Genomic DNA, 19,047 nt, shown 5'->3' on the forward strand with positions numbered 1-19,047 from the left:
TTTATTCCATTTTAAAAAGATATCAGAGTAAATGAATTCAGGAATATCCTTCCTTTCATTTCTCAGTAAAATCCAGAGAATTAAATATTAATAAATTAAATAGAGATTAAATAGAATTAAATATTTCGTTTGACTGCAGTGGGCATCCAAGGCTCCAGGGCCATGTATCAGTTCTGGTAAGAAACCTCCAAATTACTTGGTTATGCTTCCAAATTAATACCCAGTTTCCAAGCCTGCCATTCATGAACTGTACTTTAAACCCCTGCCTATCTTGGGGATGGGTACTCAGGGGCCCTTTTTTACAATGCATCAGGCCTGCAGCTAAGAGGCAATATACAGTCCTCAGTGTTTGTCCCCAGTCCTCCCGTATCTGTACCTCTTCCAGCTTCAAACTTACATAGGCTTCAAGAACAGCTTTCTGCAGGGGAGCTCAAGCTTTGGCCAAAATGGAAGGGTGGAAATTTCCAAGGGTCAGTGTCTCCATTGTTCGTAATTTCTCTCTTCTCTGATGACACCCAACAATAAAGTCTGCCCCTTCTGTCTGAACTGACGTAACAATCTTTTCCCCTTTGCTTTTCAAAGACGACTTTGCGATCACAAGATTTGGGCAAGCACAACAAATATCCCACCATGCTTCATACAGGTACTGTGCTCTCAGCCAGCCAAGGTCACAGTAAACTGGAGGAACAGATTCTTCCTTCAGCTGAGCAAGCGAGCAATAGAAAAGTGCAAGCAGTGGCTCTGCAGGCACTCCCCTAACATCAGGTGAAAATTATTTTAAGGAATTAAATACAAGTCTGAGAAACACTTAAGTCTCTCTGGAGATCTGGTGTGCACCTGATCTAAGGATATCAAGTCAAATCCTAAATATATCTTTTAAGACTTAGGCAAACAGAGGCGTAACCCAAAATGGTTGAAAATCCAACTCCTGCTTTGGCAACTCAGTTCGGGGTCATCTTAAACTGACACATACTAGTAAGCATCAGCCCCAGAGCTTATGAAATCCCTTTCAGAGAGGACAATAACAACCCTCTTCCCAAAGCAAGCTGCTTCTCTAAGGAAATACTGCCTATTTTGACATTGGCGTAAGCAGTACAAGGGAAGAATACTGCAGGCAGCCCCTGAGTAAAGTAACACTCCTGAACTACTAGAATACAGCAATTTGTCATGGTAAAAAGAGCTCAATTCAAGATATGACAAAACACTGCAAGTACTGGCATGAGGCAATAACAGGCATTGTAAAAAGTCTGCCTGTGACTAAAATTCAGTTATTAGCTCACAGAAGAAATACAGCGTTGTTCCTTCTTTACTTTGTGTAAATTCAATATCCAGGAGGTTCTAGTTGAAGAGGAAACTGGCACAGGCCTGCTAGATAAACCTGAGCCACCCTTCCCCCTTTTATTTCTCTGAGTTTTGACTACATGTTCATGTTTCGCAGCTGAGTTGCTACACATTTAGCAACCTGAAAAACACATCATTGCCGTGTCTTTTTCATCCTTTGCTTTTCCTCAATATAAGTTGATTTTATAGGTGGAGGAGAAAGCGAGCTTAAGACAAGAGTCAGGAAAATAATACCAGATGACCTCTAGTTTAAGTGATGATTATTAAAAATAAATCACTACCAGAGTTAAGTGACACAACTGCTCTTTCATTTATTTCAAATCAAACTGCTTGTGAACTGCATTCATTAGACTTCATTTTTCATACAGACAGGTTCAGTAAGGTTGACAGCCATAGCATGTGGCAGTTCAGAGGTAGCTGCATAACAAAGCAACTTGCTAGCGCTTAACACTTTGTACAAAATGGAGATGGACTTTTTTTTTTAAACAGTACAAGAAATGTTCCATCACAAGTCATTGCTTGATGATAATAGGGAGTATTCTGTGACCAGAATTCACCTGCAGGGACAAGACATCTTCCCCATACTCGGAACTAGGCTACCATTCTCAGGTCAGATATACTTAAGTGAAACGTTTTAGAACCATTTAGTATTGCATGTCTGCCTCTGGCACAATGTTTAATTAACAAACAGGGGAAAGCAGCTACAGTCCATTTTATGTTTTCATATACTGCATCTTCTTAAGTGTTCATATACTGTCCAGCTTCTTCAGGATGAAAGGAGCTGAAAAGAGAAAATAAAACAGCATGAACTTAACTCAGCTAAAGATAACAAGAAGTCTGCAGTGAGTCTGTGATGAAACTGCAGCACATTTATGTGGCATCTAAAATATTCAGACTCTGGGTGAGATACCACTCTCCGCCTCCCACATAGTCCCTTCTCTCCCTGCATGATTGCTTTAACAGGTAAGGCAGCATGATTCAAAGGGTGAATCAGGTATGCCTGCTTGTGCTGCAGGTCAGAGCCTTGGGCCTGTTCTCGACCCCACCAGGCGGGGTCGAGGGGGAAGAAGCACCCAAATAAGACTTTTTGTTTGCTAAACAGAGGGCACTCTGAAAGGAAAGTTGCAAGCCTCTGATGCAACACACTAAAGCACTGCCTACAAGTCAAACAACATGACCCTGTTTTTTTCACACTCTAGAAAAGTACAGAAGCACTGTTGCTCGCCCAAGCCCAGCGCTTCAGGCGCCTCAGGCCCCCATCGGCGCTCTGGAAACGCTGCTGGGATGCCAAGCCCCTCCCGCTCCCCTGCGGACGCGCCCAGCCACCGGAACACGAAGCCCCGCGCCGGGAAGCGGAGGCTCTCCCCCACAGCCTCCGCGGGCACAGAAGCGGTCACGAGGCTGCCAGAAGCAAAGACGCCCCTATGGGACGCGAACACGCGGCCGGGCCGATCCGTCCCGTCCCGGGGGCACAAGCCCCAGTCCAGCCCCGACCGCCGCCCCGCCATGCCCGGCGGCTCGCGCCGCGCCGCCCCGTGCACTTACTGATCCGCAGCAGCGCGACATAGATGAGGAAGTTGCGGACAGAGGTCAGGACGTCGCGGCGCATCTTCCGCTTCAGCTCCTCCGGGTCCATCTTGGGCCCCAGGCCCTCGATGCGGAACATACCGGCGGGCGCCGCGCAACCCCGGACCAGGTCTACTACGGCTCGCGAGGAGGGACACACACGGCCGCGGGAAGGGAGGCCCTGTCACGTGACGGGGCAGGGCATGGCAGCAGCGTATGCGCAAGGAGGTGCGGCGAAGCCGCGGCCCTCAGTGGGGCGCTTGTCTCCGCCCGGCCCCGGAACGAGCAGGTGGGATGGAAGTCGCCGTTGCCCCGGAGGGGCGGCTTGCGCGGGTGCCCTCGGAAGGGGAGCGCTCTGCCACCGCCGGTGTGGGAGGGCTCCGTCAGCCCGCTAGTCGCAGGGAGGTGCGCTGCAAACGCACCCGCAGCGTCCTGGCGCCGGGGCTGTGGAGGGGAAGCCTCCCAGAAACGCGGCCCGTGCGTGGGCTGCGGCCAGACCCGCGGCGCCTTCCTCTGTCCGGAGGGGACGCGGCAGCGGCCTTACCCGCCGGCAGCAGGGCCGGCCTGCCCCCGGCCCGGCCCGGCCCGGGCAGAGCTGTGGCGGGGGCCCGGGGTTCGCAGCCTGCCTCTTCCAAGGGGTGCTGGCCGTGGTTGCACCTGCTTATGCCAGGCTGAAAGCACAGACACGGGGTCTCACCGGGTGATGGGGAGCTCGGGTGCTCCCCACAGAGTTTCTGTGGTCCTGCCACCAGCAGTGTGTGCCTCTTTTGCTCCTGCCGTGTTGCAGGCAGTAGTGTGCTATTTTTTGTGGTGAAGAGGGCAGAGGTGGGTCTCTGATGGGGAGCTCTGCCACCTGAGTTGCCGCTCCTCTAGGGCTGAAAGGCAGCTCTCTCCACCCTGGGGTTAAGACTCCAGCAGAGCAGCCTGAATTCGGGGAGCCTTTGTGCAGGCAGTGCACTGGCACAAGTGCACGGAACAGGAGTTCTCTTGGTTAAGCGTAGCTGTCATGGAGGAGAGTCCTGCAGGCTACCAGGAAACTCTCTTCTCAGCCTTCCCTTAGAAGATAGAGAGAGGGAGCAGACATAGAACAGCCCTACATAGTAAGGCAAAGAGAAACGGTACAATGCCTGTCAGCTCTGTTGCAAGTAATAGTGATTGGAACATCTGTTACCGACAAGGTCTGTGGCTAATGATAGTCTTGAGGAGCTGGAGTTATGTTTGAGCAATGGGTACCAGATGCTTGTCTTGGGGATGGGAACGTATCATACGGCTCTGTCTAGGGGAGATGCACACAGATGAAGCAGAGCCTGCTTTTGCAGATTACACTTCACGACACTTCAAAGCATATCACACCAAATAGCTTTAAACTCAGCAGCTCTAGCCATGTCATCACATCTCCTGCTGCAAACCCTGCTGGCTTCCCAGTCTGTGTGGTACTACTGTGTAAGGTGTGCATGAGAACACAGAAGAGCATGAGAATGCAGAAGAACAAACTAGTCTCAATGTGCTTGATCACTGGGTTATAGCTACATCAGGCAGGAGCAGAGATTGCCTTGCTGGCCCCTCTGAGTGCCTTTGTTCTGGGTAATCTATTTACAATGGGCCTTAATAGATAACATGTTTTTCTCTAATTGCAGTAAAGAATTCATGTGACACTGAGTCAATGCACATCTGGCTCTGCTAGCTTTCCCGAATCATGCGTTGTCTCCTGAGTTATGCACCATTGTCTTTGGTACCACTGCTGATCTGCAGAGCTTGTTTCACCTAGTAACTGGCTTATCTGTGCCACTTCGTTTAGTACACAGGAGCCTTCACCCCAACACAGGCAAGGTCTTGTACAAAGGCAACCCCCTTTCCCAAACAAGTCCAGGGAGACCATCGGAGGCCAGTACATTTAACAGGTACAAAGACTGAGAGGGCCAGGGATCTTGGCTTTAGAGAGGCCTCTTGCCAACCGCCAAGCCCCCTCTCTAGGAGTTGGAGGTCACGGGAAGCTGAGCTGTGGATGAGTTTCAGACAGAATAATGGATAACTGTGAATACTGACTTGAATTGTGCCCTTTTTTAGGGATAGCAGCTGGTTCAGGCCTGATACCAGGCTCACCCAGAGAACTGTGGACGCAGCCCTCAGTCCTCACTCTTGAGCTCTGTCTGCACCATACAGGCTTCAACCAGCCAAGCCCTACATTTTCTGCCTGTGGCAGGGAGCCGGCAATGCTTTCAGAAGCACTCCTCAAATGCCAGGAATACTGTCAAGAAATGGACACAGGTACTAGTAATGCCTGGAGAGGATCAAGCAAGCAGGCAGTGTCTTGTGGCTCTCCCCGCCACCCCCACAAGACATCTGCATTCTGCAGCCCACCCTGCTCTGCCTATGCTCCTTGGGATCAGGCACAGTAGGCAGATAATTTAAAAAAAATGATTTCTCTCAGCTAAACCGCATATGACCTGAGGCAAAGCCAATTACAGAGCAGCTGCTTTCATTGTGCCAGTGATTAACGGGGCTAATTGCATCTCCCACTGGCGGGGGAGCTTTCCTGGCTTTCTCTGCTCCCTCAAGGGTCCTCCCTGACTTTGCAAAGGATGGCCAAGGAGGAGTGTTCCCAAACCACCCTATTCCCAGCACATTTGCAGGACATCCAATCCCAATCCCCAGTGCAAATGAAGGGGCAACCTCTTCTGTTCACAGAAGTTGTAAGACTGGCCTCCTGAGAACTTTACAGCAAGGCTCTGGAGGAAAATACAATAGAGCTGCCCACACCTGCAGCTGACATAAACTAGCCTTGTTCTGCTGTCCTCCAGGAAATCTTGTTGATTTACTCAAGGTTTCATTCTGAATGGTGTGTTTCTCTGGTCTTTGCTAGCAGAAACAAGTTGGCGGATCCCAAGCCCATCTTGACAGAAAAGCAAGGAGTCTTATCCTACATTTCAAGCCTGTTGGTCCTCCCAGTCTTGGTTTGTATTTGAAAAGTAGACATCATGCTCTTTTCCCAAGCATTGCTCTGGAGAAGATAAAGGAACTTGGGCAAATCTAGGCAAAGCTGAATCAAACGTGACAGTATTGAAAGGAGACTGGAGCAAGGAAAAGATAAAAAAATGCTGTTAAAGACCAATGTGAGCGAGGACTCTGCCAGGACATCGACTGGAAAGTTGTTGTCACAAGTTGTTTCATTGGAGCCACCCCATTCTCCTTGTCCTTTTGTGAGATGGGGGATGAGAAACATTTCCTTTGGGAGACATCCACATTGGATAGGCAGGAGACTTCAGGTGTGGAGTGACTGGCAAGGCAGAAGGCATTGGCTTTGGGTTTTGACAGCAGCATGAACAATTTCCTGAGCTGTCCTTGAAATGTTTGTGGCAATTTTCCAGAATTACCTCAAACCTCCGAACTGTGCAGTTTGACAGCTCATACCATGTCCTTAGTTTTACTCAGTCCTGTAATTGCATGAGAATTTTACCTTTCATTTCCTGGGGCTACAGCCCCTGACTGGGTACTGGCTTGAGGTTAATGTCTCTGAACAGAACATGGACAACTGCATAACATGGTATGTGAAATGGCTGCATATGGCAGGTAACAGTGTGAAAAGCTGACAAAAGGTGCAGATAATGGCACAAGGGGCAGCTGGATCTCCCAAGTGGTTATGGAGCAGTGATGTGAGGAAAGGCCAAACTTCACAGATAACTGGAGAGAAGCACTGGGGTTTTTCTGGGGCAAGGCCAGCAGTTACTCAGTAACTGTCAGTAATAGCACATAATGCCAAGATTACCTGGGTAACAGTATCAGAAATACCAAACTGGACACAGATGTTAAAATAAACCCACGATACCAATGGGGAAAAAATACTTAGAAGCCAGTTGTTCCTTTGGGAGGAGACTGGGACGGACAAAGGAAGTACAAGGATTGCAAAAAGGAGGGTCAAGAAATAGGAAAAGGGAGTAGCAAGGTACACAAATGTTGTGACCAGTGCTGCATGGAGGAAGCAGCCAAACAGCCCTGTGTGTGATCACCATTGCTAAAGCAGAATCTTAAACCAAACCTGTTGTTTTGGCCATTGCATGTGTATCAAATCTACTGTCCTGGTCAAGAGGATGAAGGGGAAGGCACGTTGCTTTCCCTAACAGATTTGAGAACACCCAGGTGAATGGATTGAACTTCCTGGTATTACTATGTAGATGCATCTTCTAGGTGTGATGGCTTTGGCAGCTATCTATCACTTCCTAACATTGTTTAAAAACAGGTTCAGCTTTTTCTAGCCTTGCTGAGATAAGATTGACAAGGTGACACAGAATATGAATTTGCATTGGTTTGCATACCAACCTAGCAAGGAAACCAGTTCACTCTACATGTCAACCAGTTAAGGTCCACGTAAGTCAAGGTGCGTTTCATGTACCAAGGATAGGCATGGTCTGCCTGCCTCTTTAATCCAATGGCAAAATCACCAAGAAGCAGGCCCAGGTCCAGGCATCTCCCTGCATGCACATTAAAGAAAGCAACATGCCCTTGTGCCTGTGATTCAGATGACTTGTTTGCGCCTGAGGGAGAAGCTTTGGTTCTGGCTTCTTGCCATTGCTGTGGGTGGGTGAAAGCTATCTGGAAAACTGCAGAATCTAGGTGCAAACAAGCTCTACAGGCCAAGGAACAGAGACTCTAGATGAAAGTAGCAAGGCTGCATGCTGGGTAGGAATGCAGAGAAAAGGGGCTGGCTGGGCAGGGCTGCCTGAGGACATGAACTAGGACACACTAGTGAAAACTCAGACTTTTTGCCCCAGGGGTTCTCCCTCTCCTATGAAGTGCTGGCACTGAGGTAAGACACAGATAGTGCAGAGGGCAGGCAAGAAATAGTGCTCAGAAATTATATCTGCCCTGATCGTCCTTTTTGAGACCTCAGGCAGGTTTGTGGGGGAAGGAAACTCACCAAAATGGCTTGATCCTCCTTTATGAAGATGTTTTGTGAAGTGGCCCTCCATACACTGTTCTGGGGTGTTTCTCCAGAGCTGCTCCCACATCCTGGAAATGGCTTCTCAGCCAGCTGACAGGACAGCATGCCTTTCCCTTAAGCAAGGCAGCATTAGCCTGCCCTGGCCCCTTGAGCATCTACCAGTAAGATTCAGAGAAACCTCTAGTTCTGGAGCTGGATCAGGACGTTTATCACTGATGCATATCAAAAGCATTTTAGAGGCCCAGGGGAAGCCTTGCAGAAGCACTAGGGGGAGGCAAAGTAGATAGTGCTGGAGCCTTGGTGCTACCTACCATGTTGACCCTTTCCCCCCACCAAAAGAATCAATATTGATACATACACTAATGGCAGCATTTGCCTTTGTGCAAACAAAAAGACTTTCGCTTTGTCTGGCCAATAAATTTCAGCTTGCCATCCTGTAGTGTCTCCCTATGGGCTCCACACAGTCAGTCAGACTGTGCAAAGATACATTTTCTGGGCTTCATCAAACCAGCCCAAAAAGCAAATTAATGTGACTACCAATTCAAGCTGAAGGGACAGTTCCCACCCACCCCATTGATACCTCCCAGCTTCTCAGGCCTGGTGTAGAGGCTGATGCCATCTCTCCTAGTGCATGGGTGCACAAATAGTGTGCATAGCCCTTGCTGCTGGAGTCTGATGCTCAGTGCATTGGCTCCCCAGTGCCTTGCAGCTGGAGCATCCATATTCACTGCTTTCAGTTCAGCTGGTCTAAAACCAGATGTGGCTAAAGAGCAGATGTATGTTGAGTCTAGGACTGATACATCTACTGCAGGCAGTGCTGTCCAGGCACATGAGAAGATATGGGTATCTAACCCAGGCTTAACCAGGGCAAAGAGTGTCTCAGTTAGGCTGGCTTAGGATGGTTCATTTAATGCACGGCAGGTCTCCCTCATAAAGGAGAATGCTCTGGCAGACCCTTCCAAACAGGACTGCCCTGGCTCGGTCTGCCATTTTAGTTTACAGGCTGTTTTCTTTTGGGATAGTCGCTAGTGAACAGCTTTCCTCTTTATTTCCTGTGTTTTCCAGCCTGGATCTGCAGCCTCTAGTGTGAAGGTCAGCAAAGAAGACAAGGGCTGTTATACAGGATTCTGCAAGTTTCCAGCAAGTTTGTCTACTCAAATAGTGTGCAGCTAAATGCAGCTGGTGTACATGGTGTCTGGGGCAGCTATACAACAACATCACTGCCCATTGCTCACTTAGTAGTCATACTGTCCAGGGCTGCGGTGACAGACACCCTGAGATGGCATGGTCTGTCCACTTCTCCCCTCTCCTCAGTTCTGAGGCAGGTAACATCATCCCCATCTCACTGGAGAGAAAGTCTGCAAGGTAGGCAGCTGACTATACCCGGTTAGAGCTCTGCTTCTGACTTCACCAGGTCTGAACTCTTTTCCTTTCAACTAATTCCAGCCAGAAGCTCTAGTATGGATTGCAGCTAATGGCAGCTACTTAGAGCGAGGAAAGTCAGCAGTGCCTTTTCAGCAGGACTCTTGGTGACAGTACAAAGGGGAAGACTCTGGCACAGTAACTTCATTGAATTACAGACTCCAAAATAGAAACTGTATCTACTCCTTCAACACTGTGCTGTAGCAGAGCTGTCAACTGGATGGCTAATCCAAAGGTGAAGCAAAATGGCAAGGAGCTTAAGCAGAGAAAGATTTTTAAAAATACATCGCACTGACCTCTTCTAGGAACAAGGCAGGAGACTGTGTAGATTCTCTGGGGTACATTCGGCATAGTACTGCTGGGGAGAGTGACATCCTTAGCTGACACTAGGACCATGGGAGAGATGTTATTTTTCTGCAGAGCAAGTAACAAGAAATAAGGCAGCGTTCAGGCCCACAAGGTATCCTGGGGATTATGTAAACTGGGTGATAAAAAGGGGCAAAACCACACCAGAGCAGACACTCCAGCAATGTAAATCCACATAGTGCTGTTAAAACACAGCAGAACAACTCTAGGGCAGGAAGACTCATGCCCTCATCTCACCTCTGCATTGCTGTGGGCACAGTGAAAAGGCACAGTGGGGCCCAGAGAGAGACAGTGTGAAGAGACAGTGCCAACCACATGAATGGCTGAGTCCTTAGGGCACCTTGGGCTGGAAGTCTCCCACTTCACAGCAGTGTCGTGCTTCTACCCACCTCCCTGATCCCCTTTGCTTTGGGTCATATCTCCCCAGCAGCCTCACCAGCTACATCCTGCTTGGTGGGGACCTGGGGCAGAAGGACAGTCCCTGATGTGTGGCAGGAGGAGAAGAAGCAGCAGGACACTGCTCTCTCAGAGCACTGGTCTGGCCTCTGCCCTGGGACCCTTGCATGCTCAACACATGTCTGGACACCTGGAGCTCAGCACCTCAAGGGCCAGACTGTGACACGGAAACCCACAGGCTGGTTTTCTGTGATAGGATTTCCTTTACCATCAGAGGTCACCATCCCACCATGCATCCCCAGGCCAGCAGCCTGCCAGCCCTGTCCCAGTGATGGCAACTTGGTGTATGACAATGTGGCTTTAGTCCACCCCCTTCCTCACTGCCTGCATTGGCAGACAGGTTAGTGCTCAGGCAGCAGAGCTGAGTTTGCTCCTCCCAGAGGGAGCACACCTCCAACAAGGGGTTCTTCTGCTTCTCCTGTCACCTCCATATACAATACTTGGGCCACCTCTGGCTCTTCTGTGAAAGCCTGAAGTTGTACCTGTGGTGGTTGCTCCCCAGAGCTGGAAGGAGACCACCCAGAAGTCTCAAGCTGCAGCATGGAGGGGGCTAGTGGCGATGCTCCAGCCTCCTCTGCCTGCTTCTGCCAGATTGCTGGAACTGGCTTGCCAGTGAAGAAATCATCTTTGATTGCTCCCTGTCAGAGGAGGCTAGATCCAGCAGCCCAAGAGAGGCGAGGCTGCTGCACCCAGGCCCAGCCAGGAGTGAGGCTGAGCAGGTGTTACCAGAAAGTGCATGCACACACATGCATACCCTTACAGTACACAGGTATATGTGTACTATACATGGCTGGCCACACACATCAACACAGACAGACACCCTAAGCACTCACTCAAATGCAGACAGCACAAGCAGCCTCAACCTGCTCCCCTTTCTGGCCTGAGACCACCATGAAAACACATGCACACTGTAGAAAGTCCCTCAGGAAAACTGCTAGAAGTGGAGTTGAATAAGGTGACAGGACAGACTGCGCTGACGCAGCCCAGGGCATGGCCAGACAAGCATCCTGACCAGAAAACCATTTATATATTGCCAATCCTTTTTATCCCCTTATCCCTCTGTTTTCCCATGTTTGTTCTCCCCAAACCATGTTGATGCCTGCATTTCCCCACATTTGGTTCCCCTCTGGGCATCCTGTAATAAGCTTTGTGCAATCCCAGAATGCTCTTCCCCTGCACCCTGTAGTGTGTCCTGTGCCCCTGGCAGTGACCCCTGGGTCTGTGAGGTGCTTGGGAGGGGATGGGTGTCCCCCACCCACAGGGCTCAGCTCCCCTGGGACTGGAAGGAGCTGGGCAGGGGCTCATGGCTCATGTCTCTGGGGATGTCCTGCAGCTCGGAGCTCTTCTTGTGTGTGCAGACGAGCTTTTCATCACCAAACTCAGCACTCGCGAGCTGTGATCCTTCTTTTCTGAGAGAGCCAATACTGAAAGCAGTGTTATTTGACCAGTCATACTGGAATCTGCCTCAGTCAGCCCATATGAGGCCAGGTAGTTTGAAATCACCCATCAGTTATCAATTCAGGCATCCCAGGGATGTCCCCAAGACTCCAGTTCTGTTCTATCACCTTTCAGCCAGTCCTATCATTCTGCTATGGTCTGGGACTACAGCACAAAGGGCTCAGGGTACCCTGGCACTCTTGGCACTCCAAGGGATGATTTCTCTTCCTGCTGTTTCTCCTTAACCTTGGGAGGAGCAGAATGTGGCCCTGCCAACAAGTGGACCTGCCGCTCGTAGAGCTGCACAAGTGCTGCCTGCCACCCTGTGCTGCTTTGTACGCTCAGGTGGTGAAACCAGCCCTAAAAGCTTCAGTCGGAAGTGAAAAAAAATGCTAAAAAGCAACACTAGAGCCTCAAGGCAAATATTTCAGACTTGCATCCATTTACCTGTGATCTGGGACAGGGAGAGACAGAGCTGACAGGAAATGTGATCCCCCCAAAATTGTGACACATAACCACAGCATGTTCTGCCCATGCACCAGGTGATTGAACACGATTTCTGATGTCTTCAAAAGGTTTAATGCACTGACCTTTATGCTGAAGGGAACCAGAAAAGGGATATCAGTTGTATCATTTGTCTGTATCACTTTAAGAAGCAATTGCTACTCTAAGGAGAATTAGAGCATGTAGCAGAATATTATGCTACCTGTCTGCACAGTTTGAGTTAGTTTGAACCTTCAGGAGTAACGTTTTCTGGTCACTTACATCATTAACAGAAGTACTTCTCTTGTCACACTCTCTCCTTTTTGCCTTCTAGCACAGATAAAAAAATTGTGGGTTCCTTTTTGAGCTCTCTGTCATTTGAAACACATTGTCAAAGATGTAAGAAGGAAGACAGAAGTTTCAAGGGCAAATTGTGGACTGTATAGCTTGGCTCTCATATGTTTGAGCTTTTCTGCTTCATGTGTTCATTTGTCCATTCCTTGCTAAGGGATCTGAAAGTGTTTCCTTAAAAACAGCTTGGTGAGGGGTCCCTGCACAACAGGCTTTGGAGTTTCTCAGCACTGTCTCTTGCCTGGTCTGCTGTCCACACTTAAGAAGCCAGCTATTAGTAAGAGCATCAGGGTGAACTGTAAACAGGCAGGAAACGCCCTTCTTAAGCACACAGAGGCAGCCACTCTACAGGAGAGACTCAGAGAGATGCCCTGGCTCAACTTACAGCCTGGCGTGCCAGACAGGTCTTCCCAGAGAGAGATGGTGCACACAGAAAGGCTTGGACGGAACACGCCCTCTTCATGAATGCCATTTCTCTAGATGGACTCCAGTGCAACCACCTCTGCAACATGTCTTTCTCACCTCTTTTATCTTCTGAGTGGCTCTGTCTTCCTCTGGTCACACATGCCATGTTGTATTTTAAGAAAATATCCTGTGCAGCATAAAAAGAAGCATGGCCAGCAGGTCAAGGAAAGTGATTCTGCCCGTTTACTCTGCTCTGGTGAGACACCACCGGGAGCACTGCGTCCAGGTCTGTGGGCCCCAGTGCAAGAAAGATGTGGACCTATTGGAGCAGGTCCAGAGGAGGGCCACAACAATGATCAGAGGGATGGAACACCTCTCCTATGAGAAAAGGCTGAGAGACTTGCGGTTGTTTAGCCTGGAGAAGAGAAGGCTCTGGGGAGACCTTATTGTGGTCTTTCAGTAGTTAAAGGGGGGCTTATAAGAAGGATGGGGACTGACTTTTTAGCAGTACCTGTAGCGACAGGACAAGGGGTAATCGTTTTAAACTAAAAGAGGGTAGATTCAGACTAGATGTAAGGAAGAAATTTTTTACAATGAGGGTGGTGAAACACTGGCACAGGTTGCCCACAGAGGTTGTAGATGCCCCATCCCTGGAACCATTCAAGATCAGGTTGGACGGGGCTCTGAGCAACCTGATCTAGTTGAAGATATCCCTGCTCATTGCAGGAGGGTTGGACTAGGTGACATTTAAAGGTACCTGCCAACCCAAACCATTCTATGATTCTATGATTCTATGATTCTATGATTCTAAGGTAGTTTGGGTCACTCACATAATGCTCAATGACCTTTGATCGGTCAAACATCATCAGAAAACTGGGCTGGGTGGCAGCAGCAGAATGGCATGGCCAACCACACTGAGAGGACTGAAGGATAAAGGTGTGCCTTGTCTGCAGCTTTATCTGCAGAAGGGCAAGCAGAATGTCAGGGAACTTGAGCTGTCCCTGCATAGCTCATGGAATCAAAAACCTGCAGCTCACAGGCACTCAAACATGGCTGGGCAGCCCCGCCACCTCCAGACTAAGGAACTCTAAGAAAGGGGCTCACTAATCCGCTAAATTCAATTTTTCAGATATGTGAAATGTGAAGGTATTTTCACTTTCATCAAGTCTTAGTCATTCTTCTTCAGCAGACGCAGCTTTCTGGATCCTTAAGCCCAGCATTTCCAGAGCAATTGTCTGGATCACGGGACATAGAGGTGGGTTCGCAGGCTCAGCTCAGGACTAGTATGAGCTCCCAGAGGTTTGATATTCTTGCATTCTTCATAGAAACAGCTTGACAGACAAGCAGCAGTGAGTTGGAAGCTTCCAAATAGTTTTGAAATGTTTTCCCCAGACAGAAGGCTTTTATAGGTCAGCTGTGACATGATCAAAACATGGGCAATGAAGAAGTCTATTTAGAGACAAAATGTCTCACAACTTTCTGGAGAAATGTTCCCCAGGCTTCTGAAACTTAGAATAATCAGAGAGAAGAAAACCACATGCTCAGTTCCACCACACACAGGTACAAATCTAATACATTTGGTAGCTTGGCATGAAGCTCTGATTTCTCTTGTTAGTGGATACCACTTTTTATCCCCAGGAAAGAGAACTATGGCTTAATTTCTTTTTTAATTAAGCTTCTGCTTCCTGAGTGGATTGCTTTGAAAACACTATCCAGGGGCACTGGTAGGAAGGGAAATGTGATGCAGATTGTCCAGGAAAGCTGCATGAATCAGCAGTTGATGCAAAACCTTTTCCTGGGCACTGTTTATTGTTATTTTAATTACAGATGTCGGGCCCCAACCTCATTTTTTGTTAAGTTCAGTGTCCACAAAATACTGATCATAAAAGGTGCCACACAAACTCAACTTTTACATCACCAGGAAAGAAAAATAACCATAGTTTCTGTGGGTAAGTTAATCTGGGAGAAGAGCAGTCCCTGAAAAAGGAGCAGAAAGAGGAGCAAAGGTAAAGGCAGAAGGACCCGCAGTGCAGAAATACTCTGGCTAATTAGGGAGTATGAAAGAGCAAAACCAGAAAGGCACAAAACAGAAAAAATCAATACCTTTCAGTAGGTAAGTCTTCGTTTCCTGACCAGCCCTATGCTAAATAAAGAGCTGCAGACAGTCGCAGAGTAGTTCAAACACAGAGCAGGGCATTTTCACAGCAAAGGCTGGTGTCAGAGAAGGAAAGGAAGAGCTGACACAGTGAATGCAGGTTCCTGTGTCCCCATTTGCGCAGTGCCTAATGAAAGTCACACAGTGCTAGGCAATCTTCAAGCAGCCTTGCACCCACTTTCTTTGTCCTTAGCACCACCAAGCCCTTTATGCCCAGAGTACCAATAGCACTGCACACTCTGTTACGTGATAAAAGCAGCTCTGCACACCCACAGAGAAGCACAGAGAGGCAACAACAGGGTCAGAAACCCAAATAATACCCTGCCCTGTTTATTCCCAGGCCCATACAGGAGTCATCAGCCCATCAGACGCCCACCTCCACAAGCCCAGAGGATCACAGGGGCACAAAAGCAGTTGGGAACAGAAATTAGGGGCTTGGAGGAACGGAAATCCTGTCCAGCGCCCTCCCAGGGCTGTCCCAGGAAAGGCTCCGCCCACAGTCCAGGCATGAAACCTATGAAAAGGAGCCAACAGCTGAGCACCCTTGGGACCAAGGGAGGTTGACGGTTCCTGCCATCAACATGGGACACACTATGGGCTGCAGGGGAAGAGCATTCTGGGATTGCACAAGGCTTATTACAGGATGCCCAGGGGGGAACCAAATGTGGGGAAATGCAGGCATCAACATGGTTTGGGGAGAACAAACACGGGAAAACAGAGGGATAAGGGGATAAAAAGGACTGGCAACATATAAATGGTTTTCTGGTCAGGATGCTTGTCTGGCCATGCCCTGCACTGGGTCAGTGCAGTCTGTCCTGCCACCTTATTCAACTCCATTTCTAGCGGTTTTCCTGACTGAGGAACTCTCTATCTGGTGTGGGCATGTGTGTCAGAGTGGCCCATGTGCCAGTGGTGCAGCACCTGGAGCAGTGCGGGTGTGCAAGTGAATGTGTAAGTGCTGCTGATGATCCAGCCTGACGAGCGGTGGTGAGGAGGTGATATGGCCAGGGAGTCGGGGGGGTGTAGGTCTCTAGGGGCGAGACCCCCAGAGGGGCTGGCTATTCGGGGGACCAGGGCAGTCATGGTCAGCTCTGTATGTCTGTGTGTCTGTGCTGGTGTGTGCAAGAGGGTCTGATCCAGCAGCTGGACTGGGGCCACGGCCTCAGGGCATTGTGTGTGCTTGTAGGTGCCAGCAACTGGGGAGACTGGGACTCAGGGGCAGCTACCAGGCTGACAGTATCTGTGCCTGGCTGCTGGAGGGACCCATGTTGTACACACACATATGTATATACATGTATTTCCCACTAAGGGACCTTTATGCTGATCAACCAGAGAAGAGTACAAGTGAGGCTGCTGGTGCTGTTTTTGTGGTTGCTGAGTGCATGTCAGTGTTGCTCTGTGTGGACAGCCATGTAGGTATGTGCTGTAGGCATGTGTTTTTATATGCGCCTTTGAGGAATACATTCTCAGTCTCGCTGCTGGTTGGACCTCGGGGCAAGGAGGTGCAGCAACTTCGCCTCTACCAGGCTGCTGGATTTGGCCTCTCCAAAACATTGCAGAGGCTGGGAAAACCTGGGACTTCCTTGGAAATGTGTAGAGTCAGAAAGAGCCGCTCAAAGCTAGTGCAGCAGGTGGTGTAACGTCACCTGCGGGGAAAGAGGGGGCAGGCCGGCTGCAGCCGTAGGCATGGGGGCATCGCTCGACTGCTCAATTTTCTGTGCAAACGTGACCGCCTTCACTGTCTGTCGGCGGGGTTGTGGTGGGGCCAAACGCGGGTTCCCTTTGGGGACGTGCTACCCACGGCGACGGGGCCTCGAAACGGGCGAGGAGGGAGGCGAGGGGAGAGCAGAAAACGGGCGGAGAAGGTTCGCCCAGCTGGCAGACTGCGGGGGGCGGGGCGGGGCGAGGGCGAGGCCCCGAGGAGGCGGTGCGCCGCGCCCCGCTGCCCCGGCCCCGCCTTCCCGGGCAGAGGCCGCACCTGCCCCTCCGCTGCCGCCGGCTCCGCGCTCCACTCTCGGCAGCAGGTAACGGGGGAGCCTTTCTCTGCAGCGGCGGTGGGATTGGGCGTGGATCCTCTCCTGTCCCAGGAGCATCGGAGCTGCGAGACTCCCGGCCCCGGGTGGAGTGAGGCCCAGGGAGCCCCCGACGGCGCGGCGGCTTCGGGCCCCGGGACCCTCGGCTAGGTGGGCTGCCCCCGCCCGGCCCACTCCCGGCTCCCGGCGGCGCCGGGCTCGGCCCCGGCCGGGTTCCGCCCTGCGCCCCTTGCAGGGGCCGCGCCCCTCAGCTGTCTCGCGGGGCCCCCCGGGCGGGTCTCCCCGTGTCCGCGGTCCTGCCCTGCCCGGGCGGGGGCGCGAGTCCATCCCGCTGGAGCGGGCTGGGAGGCGTGTGGGGCTCTCGGGGCCGCGGGGCGCCGGTCGGCTCGAAGCGGCCGTGGAGCTTCTCTCGCTGCGGGAGCGGGCGCTGCGCTCCCTGCGCCTTGTCCAGCGCTGCAGCCGCTGTCCCCGCGGGCGTCCCCCGGCGCGGCGGCCGCGGGCGGAGCGGGCGGGGTCCCGCTGCCGGCGGTGCCAGCAGAGGTGCGGAGGAGCGCGTGTCAGACGAGACGGTCAAAACTGGCGGTTTCGGCTGAAAGAGGTGTTGCAGTAAGTAGTACTGCTGGTTCCGCTCCGCATCGACCGTTTCTCAAAAGCCACGTGGAAAATTGCTTTGCTACTGGAGTTTATAGCCAGCTCCAGGGGTGTCTGCCCCAAAACTGTCTCTCATCAAAGAAATGAGTGTGGCTGCACTGGCTCAGCTGGGGGAGAGATTGTGCCATACTAACCCAGGGTCTAGCAGAAAGAGAGTGGCTCTGAGGTTTTGTCTAGTGTTGTGCTGTTACCTTTTATCCAGAAATACCTGCCTCGCTGGTTGGCAGCTGCTTTTGCTATTTCTGTGTGAATGAAATGTTCACGACCTTGAATTTTGTGTGCCTCTCTTTTCATTTACGTAATTTGTTTAATGTTTTCTGGCCTGATCTTGCACCAAACACTGTGAGCTAATTTTCTTTTTCATGGGAGGAAGCTATACACGCCCCTCTCCCTCCCCCCAACAGCAAAACAAGCAAACAAAAAAAACCCAACACCTCTTTGTTGTGGAATTCACAGTCAATGATTTTGGCTTTTTAACCACAATGGGAAAATATTGTGACAGAAATTTTACCTGAGCTTGAGGGAGCAGAAGTCAGAGTGGCTTTAATATGCAAGGATCAGGTGCAGCACTCTGTGGAAAGCTTCTTCATCACCAAGGGCAGTGGTCTCGCTGGGTAAAGGCAGGATCTCTGCGGGACAGCTGGAGCACAGAGATCAGAACTCTGTGAAGGACAGCAGATAAGGTCAGGGCAGCAGTGCGTGTTCGCCTGGTACATGTTACAGATTTGTATTGCTGGCCAAAGTGGTTGGATTTGCTGCATTTATATGTGCTCGTGATGGCTATCTAACCACTGAAAACACACCTGCCAGCTTCCATCTGGGTAACCTGTTCTGGATGTGCATGCTGATGTCCACCTCTTGAGCATCATGCGTTTTTACTGACTCTCTGCAACAGCTTTTATGTGGCTCCCTTGTTGAAGGTGAGTTTACTACAGTAGTGGGAAGCTATTTGAAGTTTCTCCTTCCTGGCAGATTTGGCTGAGACTTAACCTGCCAGTGAGATGTGGGAGATAAGCCTAAAGGGGCTATAAGACAAGAAGTGTTAGGAAGCCCATTAGTCATGGGAGTCTTGTCCTGGAGGAGCAGTCCCACTGGCCCAGAAGAATCTGCAGAATTTGGGATGGGAATGATAGTCACGTTAGATAGGAAGCCCTCCGTGAACCATTTCCTCCATGTTATCTCTTTCTGTGGGGCTATTCCCGCGCCCATATGGGGTTCTCTGTAGCAAGGCAGAGAGAGAAATGTTCAGAGGGCTATTATGCGACCTGATAAAAATCCAAGCTGGAAAAGAAAAAAATTCTGGAAGTCTGCAAGGCAGCATTTCATTCTGCCTGCATAAATTCCAGCTGATATTAGCTAGAGAGGCACCTAACCATTGCTCCATTTGTGAATCAGCCCGTGCAGCTCTGGTAAGACTGATGAGTAAGCTCTGGGACCAAACT

At 50.4% G+C, this 19,047-nt stretch overlaps 1 protein-coding gene across 1 annotated transcript; it reads right to left on the bottom strand.

Annotated features, from left to right (window-relative positions):
* Positions 1-1,627: 1,627 nt before the first annotated feature.
* TOMM5 (translocase of outer mitochondrial membrane 5) lies at positions 1,628-3,535 on the bottom strand. The gene is made up of 2 exons (XM_075138192.1): positions 2,887-3,535; positions 1,628-2,122 (listed from the first exon to the last, which is right to left on the bottom strand). Exons 1-2 carry the CDS (start codon positions 3,005-3,007, stop codon positions 2,088-2,090), a joined length of 156 nt encoding a protein of 51 aa, XP_074994293.1. The 5' UTR covers positions 3,008-3,535; the 3' UTR covers positions 1,628-2,087.
* Between the last annotated feature and the right edge of the window lie 15,512 nt (positions 3,536-19,047).

The sequence above is a fragment of the Calonectris borealis genome, chromosome Z, assembly GCF_964195595.1.
Source record: "Calonectris borealis chromosome Z, bCalBor7.hap1.2, whole genome shotgun sequence".
NCBI classification, from domain to species: domain Eukaryota; kingdom Metazoa; phylum Chordata; class Aves; order Procellariiformes; family Procellariidae; genus Calonectris; species Calonectris borealis.

Excerpts from the sequence above, each read along its gene's own strand:
- TOMM5 (XM_075138192.1), bottom strand. The coding sequence starts at position 3,007 with ATGTTCCGCATCGAGGGCCTGGGGCCCAAGATGGACCCGGAGGAGCTG. Across the intron at positions 2,123-2,886 it reads TGTCGCGCTGCTGCGGATCA|CTCCTTTCATCCTGAAGAAG; the intron begins GTAAGTGCACGG and ends TTCTCTTTTCAG.